Source organism: Microcebus murinus, chromosome 6, assembly GCF_040939455.1.
Source record: "Microcebus murinus isolate Inina chromosome 6, M.murinus_Inina_mat1.0, whole genome shotgun sequence".
In the NCBI taxonomy this organism is placed as follows: domain Eukaryota; kingdom Metazoa; phylum Chordata; class Mammalia; order Primates; family Cheirogaleidae; genus Microcebus; species Microcebus murinus.
Window position 1 is genome coordinate 83,168,487 of NC_134109.1, and position 16,470 is coordinate 83,184,956.

Consider the following 16,470-nt stretch of genomic DNA (forward strand, 5'->3'; position numbering starts at 1 on the left):
TTGTTTCTTTTATAAATGCAATTTGTAAAAATAATAAAAATGCAATTTATAAAAAGATTGTTTTCATCTAATTTCTGTTTTCTCAATTAGCTTTATCAGTCATCAGTATTGTTTGTACCCTATTAGAGGTTCAAATATTTTAAAAATTTTGACTGAGAGCTATATATCTGCTCTTTGTTCTTCCTTGTCCACTCTCCTCTATTGACTGGATGTTTTATCTTTCTAAATGTCTGTGTCAACTTCTAGACAACTTTGAAAATCCAATTCAAGATAATATAATCTAAAAGAATGACTTTATAATTTAGTTTTCAGTGTGGACAGCAGATCAAGGAATTAAGAACACAAAATGAAGAAAATATTAAACAGCTAGCAGATCAGTTTTTACAGGAACAAAAGGTAAATTTTAAAAAATATACTGAAATCCAAATATATTTTTGTTATAAATCATGGTAATTAGAAATTAAAATTTACTTTTGTCATAAAGCATTATATTTGTAAGTTTTCTAGCCTGCCTAATTCCAAAAAATGATTTGTAGTAGCTATATTGCTGAATAAACTAGACATTTGCAAAAATATAATCTTAATTTTTTAAAATTAATTTTGAACCAAAAAAAATTTTTTTTTGAGACAGAGTCTCACTCTGTTGCCTGATCTAGAGTGCTGTGGCATCAGCCTAGCTCAAGGCAACCTCAAACTCCTGGGCTCAAGGGATCCTCCTGCCTCAGCCTCCCAAGTAGCTGGGACTACAGGCATGCCGGGCTAATTTTATATATATATATATAAATATATATAATTTCTTTTTTAGTTGTCCAGCTAATTTCTTTCTATTTTTTTTAGTAGAGACGGAGTCTCACTCTTTCTCAGGCTGGTCTTGAACTCCTGCCGCCCACCTTGGCTTCCTAGAGTGCTAGGATTAGAGACGTGAGCTGCCATGCCTGGCCTGAAATTTTTCTTAATAATAAAAATTTATTGTTAATATATTTCTCAGGTTGTAAAGTAGATAACATTTTACAGAAAATCAGTTACTTCCTATCTTATACATTTGAGAAACAGAAAAAATTTGAGAAACTTTCCTTTATTATCAATCTCTATTATCTGACACCCTTTCTTTTTTTATTTTTTTTTCTTTTTTCAGAAAATGTCTATTGAAAGGAAAGACACCCTTTCTTAAAACATAGAAATGAGACACTAACCACCATAACTAATTTTGATTCAAGATTAGTTATGAATGGCAAATTCTTTTATTAATTTGTCCCTTTTAAGTTAATATATATTTTGAAGGTTCTTTTAGAAATAGAAGGAATTTGTCTTAAGATTACTAGTCAGGCTGGGTGTGGTGGCTCACGCCCATAATCCTAGCACTCTGGGAGGTGGAGGCAGGCTGATTGCTCGAGGTCAGGAGTTCAAAACCAGCCTGAGCAAGAGCGAGTCCCCGTCTCTACTATAAATAGAAATAAATTAATTGGCCAACTAATATATATAGAAAAAATTAGCCAGGCATGGTGGCGCATGCCTGTAGTCCCAGCTACTCGGGAGGTTGAGGCAGCAGGATTGCTTGAGCCCAGAAGTTTGAGGTTGCTGTGAGCTAGGCTGATGCCATGGCACTCACTCTAGCCTGGGCAACAAAGCCAGACTCTGTCTAAAAAAAAAAAAAAACATATTACTAGTCATTAAGTACATGATTCATTTTTTTATACCCTGTAATCTTACCTGACTAGGCTAGATTTCTGTGGAGTCTTGTGATTTAAAGTAAAGAGAGATTTAATAGAGAAAATTATTTGGTTTTCTCTCTGGTAGCATCTCACCTAAAGTACTAGAAGTTAAGGACATTGGGTTTTCATTCATAGCTTTTTTATAATTTTATAGTCGGCTATTGACAGTTTCATTTTTTCTCTTTCATTTTTTAAATCTACAAAGTGGAATAGCTGCTTCCTATCTGCAGTGTACTTTGAAGGAGATGTGAGAATAGATTGGTGGAAGAAGGCAGGCCTGAGTGAGCTACCATAGTAGAGGCATTGAGGGCAACTAGAAGGTATTATTGAGACATTGGAGGATTAAATGAACATTATAGAACACAAAAGGAAGGGGAAGAGAGGTTTGCTATTGCAGTTGTCTTTAAGTCTAGTATATAAATAATGGGGTAAATTTACTGTCTTCTCTTCTCCCCAGTAGGGGAGAGGAGTGCTTTCCTTTTTTTCTCGGTCAGTGTAGTTCTCTTTGCTCTTCTATACTGTTTTTGTATTATTTTTATATTATATTTTATGTTATTCTAGGCTGTTTTTATATTATTAACTAATGCTTCTCCAGTTCTTCCTTACTTTTATCCTGCCCTAAATGAACAAGGCAGGGCAGGACAGGGATTGAGGTGCCTAAAGAACTTCTTTCAAGGGTAGCACAGCAGCCCTGGCCCTCTAGACCAGTTGCCTGATTCTACTCCCCACCCTTTGTTTTCTGTTCTTCAACTACTATAACAAATTGATTCTGTGAAATGAATTACTTTTTTCATAAGGACAAATCCAATGTTAGCTTTATGAAACAAATATAAATGATATTCAATGATTTATTTTTCTATTTGTTTGTTAATTTGTTAATTAATTAACCAAGCAAATGTTTGTCATAGAATTTTTCTAGAAAAGGGGTCAGCAAACTATAGCCTAGTTATAAGAAAATATGGGATTTGGAGTCAAAAGGACTCAGATTTATTTTGTTTTGTTTTTCTTAAAACCATTCATTTGTATATACTGGAGGATAGAGATGAAAGCAGTTTGTAAACTATGAAGCATGGTACAAATGTTTGTTGTTGATTTTGTCTGCCAAGATACTGGAATACCTACACCAGATTGTCAAACCACCCTTTCTTCTTTATTGTAACACATTCTTAAGATTTATCTCTTGTTTTTCTAAATTTCATATAGTTTTTTGGTACTATTTTTTATAACATTAGTAGTAATTACATTGCTTAGTGCTTTACAGTTTACAAAGCACTTACATACAACCTATATATGGCAACCTGAGCGTGTGTACTTGTCTCCTTGCCTCTCCCAGTTTTCTGTGGAGGTGACTCAAAACTGGGCCATCAATAGAATTGAGTTAGGCCTAAACATATACCTGAGGATTTGAGTTTCCAAGCAGATGACATGATTAGGAACAAGGTAGAGGGAGCACTGACCTGCGTATTAACCTGTCATTACTTGTTATGCTTGGGTGGCCAGTACACCTAGGAAAAAGTTTGCATGTTTTTCACCCTTGCTATTTCCACTTGGGGGGAAAGGCTGACAATCTTAGTAGCCATCTATCACACTTGAAGGAGCACCCATGTGCCAGCTTCCTCTTGTGTGCCATCCTCCTTGATTCCAACATATGCCTACAGAGAACCCACCCTGCCCAAAGCACACAGGACAGTGCTCAACTATAGGCTACCACAGTAACCCACAGTTTTCAGCAGGCTGTCTGTCTTGCAGAATCACTCACTCAGCATAGCCAAAGAGAATTAACTGCCTAACATTTTAGGCTATTTACTGTAATTAGAAACTTTCAAGTGTTAGTTAATTGCTTGACTTTATATCAAGTATAAAAACTGAACAGAAAATATTATTATATCTCACATCTCCTAATGTTCAGAATTTGACAGAACTGTGGTATAGAAGTAATCAAGTGTTCAGAATTTGAGTCTATGGTATGTGTTTTAAAAGATGAACTATTTCAGAACATTTAATTAATAGTTGTGTCAGTGGTTTAATAATTTGAACTGAAAAATATTTATTGTTCCTAAATCTTTATCTAACAGAAAGAGGCCCACAAGATTCAGTCAAATGATGGAAAAGACTTGGGTGTAAATGATCAAGTAGTACCTAAGAATATTCCAAAAGTAGCTGAGAGTGCTGCAGATAAGAATGAAGAACCCTCAAGCAATCATATTCCACATGGCAAAGGTATTGTTATTATTTTGTTTTGTGTTAATAGGATATTGACCTTTTCTTCCCATTTTGAAGTGAACATTTTCGATCATAAAATTATGTGGATCATAGTGCAGATATGATTAGGTATCTGTATTGTTTCAAATGTTCAATTAATGTAGCCTATTCCTTTAGAAACTGATTGTTACATTCCTTCAAAACATTTTGAGTTTATGTAGGAAAAAATACAGAATTACATCTTTTTGTTAATTGGGCAGAACAAATCAAACGAGGTGGTGATGCAGGGATGCCTGGAATAGAAGAGAATGACCTAGCAAAAATGGATGATCTTCCCACTGGTGAGTAAAAATTATTAGAGAATTCAACTAAAGTGATCACATTTTTCATATGACCTCATTCTGTTTTTGGGTAACACTTGGAAGAACCACAAATATCTGGATGATTGATTATATCTAGTTAAATACCCATTAATTGTTAGAACTTTTTTTTTTTAGACAGAGTCTCACTCTGTTGCCCAGGCTAGAGTGCCGTGCTGTCAGGCTAACTCACAGCAACTTCAAACTCCTGGGCTCAAGCAATCCTTCTGCCTCAGCCTCCCAAGTAGCTGGGACTACAGGCATGTACCACCATGCCCGGCTAATTTTTTAAATATATTTTTAGTTGTCCAATTAATTTCTTTCTATTTTTAGTCGAGACAGGGTCTCACTCTTGCTCAGGTTGGTTTCGAATTCCTAACCTTGAGCGATCCTGCCACCTCGGCCTCCCAGAGTGCTTAGGATTACAGGCATGAGCCACCACACCTGGCCTAGAACTTTTATGAAAACTTTTTGCTAAAACATATAAAATACTTTTTTTCTGCCTTGATAAGAGTCAATCATATTTGAATCTTTTCTTGATGACTCAGGGTTATTGCTCATGGCAGTTGTGCTATGTTAGAGTCATTTATGTTTATGAAAAATATACATGGCTCTTTTCTTTCATACTAAATATGCCCAGATTGCTGTGTTGAATGTGGTACAGTAATATCCATACAGGAGTTATTTAAATTTTAGGGCTTGGCTTGTCCTTTCAGTGAATTACCCCACACCTTTGGATAGTTTATTCATTATTTTTTCTTTTTCTTCTTTTACAGCCACTTCTGTTCATAGTATATCTTTTTCTTCATTAATGTGTCTGCTTCTTACCCATTTTCACTTGCAGCTATCCTAATTCCATTCATTTTTTTTTCTTCATGTCTTTTGTTTTTCTCGCCATTTATATGTTTCTTGGCTATTATGGTACCCCTCCCTGCTGCCTCTAGTTTATTATTATGGAAAAATCAGAAGTAACAGCACATCTTTGCCTCTTCTTGGCTATTTTTATTCCTTTTCAATCTCAGTAATTCTATGATTATAGCTAGTTGTGCATGACTGAAATTGCTGTTTGAGGTCCTAATGAATGAAGTATTAGTCCTTTAATTTGCATAATTTGGTTATCTTCTCAAGTTCTTTTATGTCTATATTCTTGTAGGTTTCAATTTCATAGCATATTCCCCTAAAATAAAGATAAGGGCAAAAGCAATAACATGAATTTGAAAATAATAGAGTTAGAATTAGCAAGATTTGTTTGTAAGGCAATAAAGTAATCCAGTGCTTCTTAAAATGTGATCTCTGGACCAGCAGTATCATCATTACCCAGGAACTTATTAGAAATACAAATTCTTAGGTCCCATTCCAGGCCTCCTAAATCAGAAATATTGAGGGATGAAGCCCAGCAGTCTGTGTGTTAACAAGCTTTCCTAGTGATTTTGATTTATACTAAAGTTTAATAACCACTGACTTAGACATTAAAGAAGCATTCAGAACAGGGACTATGTATTCTTCTTATGAATTTTTGTAGCACTTACTCTAGTCCTAGACTCACTGAATTTTAGGCTCATTAATCTCTTTACATTACCCCTATTTACTTTTTAAACTATCCCGAAAGTTTTGCCAAGGATAGTTCTGCAGGTTACTGATATATACAAACATTCTATGCAGATACATGAGCAAGGGTTGGTTACCTGCTTGTATGCATTTATTTTTCATGTGATATGTCTACAAAAATATATTGTTTACATTTAAATACATAATTTTTAACCTTTGTTACTCATTTCCACATACTTTTCAAGCTAGTATTTTATCATTACTACTCTAAATGTATAATGTCTCAGTTTATTTTCTCATTGGTCATAGTTTATTATTTGGCCACCAGAAAATTCCAGAGTTAGGATAAAATGAAATGGGAATAGAAGAGATCTTAGAGATCTTGTCTTGACCATTATTAGAAATATTGTCCTTATCAGACAGAGGTTTTCAGATGTCTTTCATACATTTATCACTTCAGCAGGACAAAAATCCTGTCTTGGCTCTTCTGCTTCATTAATTTCAAAAAAAGTATACGACCATTTTATTAGAATTAAAAAGCATGAATAATGCTGCTTTTGATGAGATGCGAACAAATTCGTATCTGATTTTACTATATGAACTTGCCATATTACATCACATAATGATTATATCACTGTAGTTTGTAAGTAGTAAAAACACTAAAAATGTATATACAGTTCATGTAAATTTAAACATTCATATATGTAGACTTTGTCTACATTGTCAAGGCATATTAGAGGCCTTCCTATGGGTTAATTTTTGAGCCTCTTTAAACTATTGGTGCTTTGCTTTTATTTTTCATAATAGTTATCCTTAATTTGGAAAAGTAAAGATTATTTTGATATAGTAACTGGTGAAAGGAAACTTTGAGATGTGATCAGTCAGATGCAAACACAAAGGAAAGCCATGTCATGTCTTTGTACCTTGAGCTTCCTCTATGCTGCCTTGCATATAGCAGGGCCCCAGTAAATGTGTCTGGTTGAATTATCAGGCTATCTTTGGTGGTGAGGCAATGGTCTCGGGAGTCATATTGCCTAGATTCAAAACTTTGGCTCTATCTTTTAACAAGCATGTAACCATTTATTTGCCTTTATCCTTATTTGTAAAATAGGATAATAACAATTCCAACCACATAGGATTGTGACATTTAAATGTAAAGCACTTAAAATAGTGCTTGGCACATAGCAAGCACTGTGTAAATCTTAGCTGCTGTTGTTACTGTTATAATTATTTCATATCATTATAACCTCATTTGTTATCTCCTTGCTACTCCTATTCCTGAGTATTGTCTTTTCTCCCTGAAGTAGTCTATGTCAAAATTCTTAATGTCAGTGCAAGTTCTAGTGTGTATGTGGTGTCCTATTGGCTATAGAGGCAGTAATCCCAAAGAGGATACAGAGAAAAGTACACATCCTTATAATGTTAAAGTAGAGTCATATGTTATTGACAGTTTTGTTTAAGATAGCTGGGACTATGCTAGAAATGACAGCAAAGCAGTGCTGAACTGTCTTAACAAATAGTTCTGCGATAGTTAAGTGGTAGAGCATGTATCTAGGATTAGTGTTATATTTCAGCTTCTCAGTTTTCAAAGCCATAGAACCTTACTAGGTTTTGTTTGTTTGTTTTTAATGTTAAATTGGAGCCAGTAATCAAGATTTTACAGGAGTCCTATAATTTAACCAGTTACGTTCTTGGCTTGAATACTTATCCTATATGCTGATTTAGACAACTGTGATGTTATATCACTAATTTTTACATTTTTTATTTCTTTTTTTTTTTTTTCCTCACACCACATCAACAGGAACTAATTTTTACATTTTTTAGATTAAGAATTATTCTAAACATATAGAAACACAGAGAATAATATAATAAATAACCAAGTACCCACTGCCCTAAAAAGATATTTTGCCACATTTGTTTCAGATATTTGTTATTGATGTTATTGCTAAACAAAACATTATAGATTAGTTGAAGTCTCCCTGTGTAACCTCCAGATCCCATTCCTGACTTTTCTTTTCCAAAGGTTACTACTATGCTGAGGTTCGTGTGTATCAGTTTCCATACATGTTTTTAGACTTTTACGTTTGTATATTGCCTTAAGCTTTAAATAAATGGTATCTTTTTGTGTATATTATTCTGCAACTTGTTTTTTCCCCTTCACTCTTATCTTTTGAGATTTACCCATGTTAAACCTGTGGCTTTTTAGCAGCATAATTATTTCATTGTTTAAATATGCCATAATTTATTTATTCACATGTGATAAACATTTAGGCCCCTTACAATTCTTTTCTTTTTTTTTTTTTTTGAGACAGAGTCTCATTCTGTCACCCTGGGTAGAGTTCAGTGGTGTCATGGTAGCTCACTGCAACCTCAAACTCCTGGGCTCAAGCGATCCTCCTGCCTTGGCCTCCTGAGTAGCTGGGACTGCAGGCATGCACCATCATTCCCAGCTAACTTTTTCTGTTTTTTGTAGAAATGGGGTCTCACCATTGCTCAGGCTGGTCCTCCTGCCTTGGCCTTCCAGAGTGCTAGGATTATTGGCGTGAGCCACCTCGCTAGCCTCACTTACAATTCTTTATTTCAAAGAATACTACAGTGAACATTCTTCTATGTATCTTCTTGTGCACATAAGAGTCTCTGGATGCTTCTGATACTTGATTAGTATGTTGAGATAAAAAGATGAAGCTGCTGTGGGCTAAAGGACAGGCCTAGGAATCTCTTGTCTCAGGCCCTACTCAGTCACTGAGGGTTGAGGAGATCAATAGTTTAGCACACTGGTAACCCATAAACAATGGGTTACAGCATTGTTTACAACCCAGCACAATGGTTACAAAGCTGTACACAGGATATTAAAAATAGAATTCTTCAGCTTTACTATATTTATATCACTTTGTACTTCTACTAGTGATATATGACAGTTTCTGGATATCCACATCATCACCAACATTTGTTTGTTAGACTTTTAACATTTTGCCAATCTGATGGTTATGAACTAGTATCCATTTTAGCTTAAATTTCCTTTAGTACTAGAGACATTAAGCATCTATTCATGTTTCTTGGCCATTTTGGTTACCTTCTGTGAATTGCCTGATAATAATTTTTGCCCATATCTACTAGACTGTTATCATTTTTTGTATTGATATTTAGGAGTTCCTTAATATTATGTAATACAAATATCTTCTCTATGCCATGCCTATAAACAAAGAGGGAAATCTTATTTTTTACTTGGAAACTCCTTCTAGTTTTAAAGACTAGTCAATCTCATAGTAAAAATTGCCCCTAATGATTTACTCTGGGGGAAATTCTATATAAGTATAAAGATTTTTATGTACCTAAGCAACTGAAAGTTCTTTTCTTTTTTTTTCTTTTTCTTTATTTATTAGTTTTTGAGACAGAATCTCGCTTTGTTGCCCAGGCTAGAGTGAGTGCCGTGGTATCAGCCTAGCTCACAGCAACCTCAAACTCCTGGGCTCAAGCAATCCTGCTGCCTTAGCCTCCTAAGCAGCTGGGACTACAGGCATGCGCCACCATGCCCGGCTAATTTTTTCTATATATTAGTTGGCCAATTAATTTCTTTCTATTTATAGTAGAGACGGGGTCTCACTCTTGCTTAGGCTGGTTTCGAACTCCTGAGCTCAAGCAGTCCTCCTGCCTCCACCTCCCAGAGTGCTAGGATTATAGGCGTGAGCCACCTCGCCTGGCCGAAAGTTCTTTTCTAATTAATAACTTAGGGAAAGAGAAAATTACTCCTTTTCTTTAAACATTAGGTACAGCTACTCTATTTATAATTAATTTCTAAGACAGAGGCATTTAAGCTTGATTGCATTTTGGAATCATTGGGATGCTTTAAAAAAAACATTATTTTCTGGGTCCTTTTCCAGAGATTTTGGTACATTTTGTGTGGGGTATTAGTTGGGCATTGAATGTTTAAATATTCCCTAGGTGATTGTATTAATATTGTGTAGACAAGGTAGAAAACTACTGCTCTCAGAGGATTCTCTAGATCTGCACTGTTTAATATTAGCCACTGGTCATGTGTGACTATTTTAATTTAAACTCATTAAATTTAAATAAAAGTAAAAATTCCATTTCTTAGGAAAATTGGCCACACTGCAGGTGCTTAATAGTCACCTGTGGCTAAAGGTTGCTATATTGGACAGCACAGATATAGAACATTTCCATCCTTGCAGAAAGGTCTTCTGAATAGTGCTACTCTAGATTGAAACTGGTAATACTGGTTTTCTGAGGAAGAAGACTGGGGACAGAGATGAAAACGTAACTTACTTTTTATTATGCAACCTTTTGAACCTTTTAAATTTTGTGTATTATTCATAAATAATCTATTAAAAATAAATAATTTTTTTAAAAATTAAAGAAATGTAGTTGCTATTAATTAACTGAATGTAATTGACACCTATCTACCACCTTATCCAACAGCAGCAGAATACACATTTTTCTCAAGGACACATGGAATAGTCACCAAGACAGATTGCATTTTTGGCCATAAAATGCACTTTAACAAATTTAAAAGAATAGAAAGCATATAATCTCTGCTCTCAGACTTCAGTGGAATTAAAGTAGAAATCAATAAAAGAAAGATAGCTTGAAAATCCCAAAATATGTGGAGATTAAGCAACAACTTCTGAACAACACCTGGGTAAAGGAAGAAATCTGAAGAGAAATTAAAAAATATTTTGAACTAAATGAAAGCAAAAATACAACTTATTAAAATTTGTAGGATGCAGTAAAAGCTGTGCTTAAAGGAAAATTTATAGCATTGAATACATATATTAGAAAAGAGGAAAGGTCTAAATCAGTAATTGAAGTTTCTACCTTAGGAAACTGAAAAAGAAGAGTGAATCAAATCCAAAGAAATCAGAAGAAAAGACATAATAAAAATTAGAGCAGAAATCAGTGAAACCAAAGACAGGAAATCAATAGAGAAAATCAGTGAAACCAAAAGATGGTTCTTTGACAAGAAAATGATAAGCTCCTAGCAAAGTTAAGTGAAAAAAGAGAGTATACAAATCACTGCTATCAGAAATGAAAGAGGAGTATCACTACAGATTCCATGGATATTAAAGGGAAAATAAAAGAATGCTACAAACAACTTCATGCCCACAAATTTGATAGCCTAAATGAACTGGAACAATTCCTTGAAAAATACAATCTGTCACAACTCCACCAGAAGAAATAGACAATCTGAATAGGTTCATATGTACTGAAGAAATTGAGTCAATAACTAATAATCTTGCAAAGCAGGAAGCATCAGGCCCAGATGGGTTTACTGGTGAATTCTACCAAACATTTAAGGAAGATATTATACCAATTCTCTGCAATTTCTTTCAGAAAATAGAAGCAGAGGGAATACTTCTTAACACATTCTGTGATGCCATCATTGCCTTAATACCAAAAGCAGAGACATTACAGGAATACTACCGTGTTTCCCCAAAAATAAGACCTACCCATAAAATTAGCCCTAGCAGTATTTCTAAGCATTTGTACAATATAAGCCCCACCCGGAAAATAAGACCTAGTGATGGGTGTGGCTATGCAGTGTATCTGCACAACCCATGCATTTTGTGGTGGATCAGGAAAGAAGATGAGCAGCCCTTCTCATCTGCCCCATGAGAGCTCTATTGCTCCACATGAGAGATTGGGGCCAATGGTTCTAAAGGAAATAGAGTCATAAGAAATTCAGGATGGAATTTGGGGTTTGGAGAGTTATGATGATGTTCCAGAAGAAGATGACTTAACTATATTTGAATAAATGTAGATTGTTGTACTGTACTTAAAAAAAAAAAACACATCCCCTGAAAATAAGCCCTAGGGTGTCTTCTTGAGGAAAAATAAATATAAGACCTTGTATTATTTTGGGGGGAAACAGAGTACATACCAGCATCTCATGAACACAGATGCTAAAATTCTCAACAATGTATAAAAAAATTATACACCATGACCAAGTGGGATTTATCCCAGATATGTAAGGCTGGTTCAACATTCAAAAGTAAATTAGTGTAATCCATCACATCAATAGGCTAGAAAGAAAAATCACATGATTATTTCACCAGATGGTGAAAAACATTTGAAAAAAATTCAACACCAATTTATGAAAACTCTCAGTAAATTAGGAATAGAAGGAAACTTCCTCAACTGTATACAGAATATCTACAAAAAGCCTACTGCTAACATCATACTTACTGGTGATAACTTAGAAACTTTCCCACTAAGATCGTGAACAATGCCAAGATGTGCTTTCTTACCACTCCCTTTCAATGTTGTACTGAATGTCTTAGCTAATGCAACAAGACAAGACAAATAGAAGAAACACATTGGGAAGGAAGAATTAAAACTGTCTCTGTTCTTAGATGTCATTCATCTTACAGAAAATCCAAAAGAATCAACAAAAAAGGCCGGGCGCTGTGGCTCACGCCTGTAATCCTAGCTCTTGGGAGGCCGAGGCGGGCGGATTGCTCAAGGTCAGGAGTTCAAAACCAGCCTGAGCAAGAGCGAGACCCCGTCTCTACTATAAAATAGAAAGAAATTAATTGGCCAACTGATATATATATAAAAAAAAAAAATTAGCCGGGCATGGTGGCACATGCCTGTAGTCCCAGCTACTCGGGAGGCTGAGGCAGAAGGATCGCTGGAGCCCAGGAGTTTGAGGTTGCTGTGAGCTAGGCTGACGCCACGGCACTCACTCTAGCCTGGACAACAAAGCAAGACTCTGTCTCAAAAAAAAAAAAAAAAAAAAAAAAAAAAAAAAAAACTCCTGGAACTAATAATTATAGAAAGGCTGCAGGAAACAAAGTTAATATACAAAGTTAGTCACTTTCCTATATATCAGTAATGAACAAGTGGAATTTGAAATTGAAAACACAGTGCCATTTATATTAGCATACACAAAATTGAAATACATAGGTATAAATTTAATAAAATATGTACAAGATCTATGTAAGGAAAACTGTAAGACTCTGATGAAAGAAATCAAAGAATTAAATAAATGGAGAGGTATGCCAGGTTCAAGGATAGGAAGACTCAATATTGTCAAGATAATAGTTCTTCATAGGATGATATAAATTCAATGTGATCCCAGTCAGAATTCCAGCAAGTTATTTTGTGGATATACACAAACTGATTCCAAAATTTATATGGAGAGGCAAAAGATCCAGAATAGTCAACACAATATTGAAGGAGAAAAACATAGTTGGAAGACTGACACTACTCAACTTCAAGACTTAATAAAGCTGCAGTAATCCAGACAATGTGGTATTGATGAAAGAATAGACATATAGATCATGAAACAGAAAAGAGAGCCCAGGTATAGACCCACATAAATATAGTTAACTGATGTTTGACAAAGGAGCAATTCAATGGAGCAAAGATAGCCTTTTCAACAAGTGATACTGGAACAACTAGACATCTACATACAAAAAAAAAAGAATGAATCTAGACATATACCTTGTATGTGTCACAAAAATTAACTAAAAAATGGATCATAGATCTGAGTATGAAATGCAAAAATATAAAACTAGAAGATAATAGGAGAAAGCTTAGATGATCTTGGGTATGGCAGTGACTTTTTAGATACAACAACAGAGTCATGATGCATGAAAGAAATAATTGATAAGCTGAAGTTCATTAAAATTTAGAAACTTCTGGCTGGGTGTGGGGGCTCACGCCTATAATCCTAGCACTCTGGGAGGCTGAAGCAGGAGGACTGCTTGAGCTCAGGAGTTTGAGACCAGCCTGAGCAAGAGTGAGACCCTGTCTCTACATAAATAGAAAAAATTAGCCAGGCATGGTGGCATGTGCCTGTAGTTCCAGATACTTGGAAGGCTGAGGCAGGAGGATCGTTTGAGCCCAGAAGTTTGAGGTTGCTGTGACCTGGGCTGATGCCATGGCATTCTAGCCCAGGCAAGAGAGTGAGACTCTGTCTAAAAAAAAAAAAAATTAAAAACTTCTGTGAGTGACAATATTAAGAAAATAAGAAGACAATTCACAGACTTGGAGAAAGTATTATAAGACACGTCTGATAAAGGACTGTTTTCCAAAATATACAAATAACTCTTAATATACAACAATAAGAAAGCAAACACCCTGATTAAAAAATGAGCCAAAGATATTAACAAAACTTCACCAATGAAAATATACAGATGGCAGATAAATATATGAAAAGATGTTCCTTATCGTGTCATCAGGGAAATGCAAATTAAAACAACAATGAGACACTACTACATACCTATTAGAATGGCCAAAATCCAGAACACTGAAAACACCAAATGCTAGTGAAGATATGGAGCAAAAGGAACTCTCATTCATTGCTGGCGAAAATGCAAAATCGTACAGCCACATTGGAGGGAGGATAGTTTGGCAGTTTCTTACAGAACTATTATAGGCATACTCTTACTACGTGATTCAGCAATCACACTGCTTGGTATTTACCCAAATTAGTAGAAAACGTATGTCTACACAGTAGCCTGCACACGAATGTTTATTGCAGCATTATTCACAATTGCCAAAATTTAGAAGCAAAGTCAAATGTCCTTTAGTAACTGAATGCATAAATAAACTATGGTACATCCAGACAATTGTATATTATTTAGTACAAAAAGAAAATGAAATATTAAGACATGAAAAGATTTGAAGGAACCTTAAATGGATATTACTAAGTGAAAGAAGCCAACCTGAAAAGGCTATATATACTGTATAATTCCAACTACAGGCATTCTGGAAAAGGCAAAACTATGGTGACACTAAAAGGCAGTAAATTAGTGGTTGCAAGGGGGTGGTAGTAGGGATAGGGAGGGATGAATAGGCAGAGCTCAGAATATTTTTTAGGGCAGTGAAAATATTCTGTGTGTTATTATAATGGTATATACATTTGTCCAACCCCGTAGCATGTACAACACCAAAAATGACCCCTAATGTAAACTATGGACCTTAGGTGATTATGATTTGTCAGTGGAGATTCATCGATTGCAACAAATGTACTGCTCTGGTGGGGGATGTTGATAGTGGGGAAGGCTATCCATGTGTGAGGGGAGGAGGTACATGAGATACCCCTCTACCTCCCTTTCAATTTTGTTGTGAACTTAAAACTTCTCTAATAAAATAAAGTCTTAAAAAAAATTAAAGGCCAGGTGTGGTGGCTCATGCCTGTAATCCTAGCACTCTGGGAGGCCAAGGCAGGAGGATTACTCGAAGTCAGGAGTTTGAGAACAGCCTGAGAAAGAGCAAGACCCTGTCTCTACTAAAAATAGAAGGAAATTAGTCGGACAACTAACATATATATAGAAAAAATTAGCCAGGCATTGTGGCACATACCTGTAGATCCAGCTACTCAAGCAGCTGAGGCAGGAGGATCGCTTGAGCCCAGGAGTTTGAGGTTGCTGAGTTAGGCTGATGCCACAGCATTCACTCTAGCCTGGGCAACAGAGTAAGACTCTATCTTAAAAAAAAAAAAAAATTTAAAGAGAAGTAATTAGAGTGGCATTTGAAAGGAGAAAAAAGACAGCAAGGTTATGTTTTAAAGAAGCATTGTAGTTAATCATCTATATTTTTTTGTGAAGATTCCTCTGAAAGTTAGTACTTTGAGGAAAAATTATCTAAATTTATAAAAATACATTCAAATTTTCAAACAAATAAGTATTAATAGACTTAATTAAAAATTTTTTTTAGATATTTTGCAAAACAGGAGTTGGCAAACTACAGCCTGGTCATCTGTTTTTTTTGTTTTGTTTTGTTTTTGAGACAGAGTATCACTCTGTTGCCCAGGCTAGAGTGAGTGCCATGGCATCAGCCTAGCTCACAGCAACCTCAAACTCCTGGGCTCAAGTGATCCTCCTGCCTCAGCCTCCCAAGTAGCTGGGACTACAGGCATGCGCCACCATGCCCGGCTAATTTTTTCTATATATATTTTTAGTTGGTCAATTAATTTCTATTTTTGGTAGAGACAGGGTCTCGCTCAGGCTGGTTTTGAACTCCTGACCTCGAGCAATCCGCCCCTCGGCCTCCCAGAGTGCTAGGATTACAGGCGTGAGCCACCACGCCCAGCCATCTGTTTTAATAAATAAAGTTATATTGAAACATAGCCCTACTTATTTGTTTATGTATGCCTATGGCTGCTTTTGTGCTAGAACAACAGAATTGGGTATGGCCCCCAAGCCTAAAAAATGCACTACCTGGGCCTAGCATGATGGCTCATTCCTGTAATCTTAGCACTTTAGGAGGACGTAGGGGGATCACTTGAGACCAGGAGTTCCAGATCAGCCTGAGCAATGGAAAGACCCCTTCTTTACAAGAAACAAGAAAAATAAGCAAGGCATGTGGTGCATGCCTCTAGTCCCAGCTACTCAGGAGACTGAGGCAGGAGGATGGCTTTAGTCCAGGAGTTGGAGGCTACAGTGAGCTATGATAATAACATCACTGCACTTTAGCTGGGGCAAAACAGAAAGACCCTGTCTCAAAAAAAAAAAAAAAAAAAAAAAGATTTAAAAAAGATTCACTATCTGCCCTTTTAAGAAAAAGTTTTCAGATCTCTGTTATAGAAGAAACAAATTTGAATTCTCCTGTGAATTGAAATTTCTATTTTGGCTATTATTTCTCTTCAGCCTAAAGAACTTCCTTTAGCATTTCTTTTATTTTTT

At 35.5% G+C, this 16,470-nt stretch overlaps 1 protein-coding gene across 3 annotated transcripts in view; it reads left to right on the top strand.

Annotated features, from left to right (window-relative positions):
* The window catches only part of GOLM2 (golgi membrane protein 2), a 124,942-nt gene that overhangs the window by 58,163 nt on the left and 50,309 nt on the right, over positions 1 to 16,470 (top strand). For 2 of the 3 annotated variants that reach the window (XM_012766680.2, XM_012766682.2), the window contains exons 4-6: positions 306 to 396; positions 3,788 to 3,932; positions 4,175 to 4,255. In XM_012766680.2, the coding sequence (XP_012622134.1) occupies positions 306 to 396; positions 3,788 to 3,932; positions 4,175 to 4,255 (317 nt within the window). The remainder of the gene's footprint in view (positions 1 to 305; positions 397 to 3,787; positions 3,933 to 4,174; positions 4,256 to 16,470) is intronic. The other variant, XM_012766681.2, reaches the window with a different exon arrangement.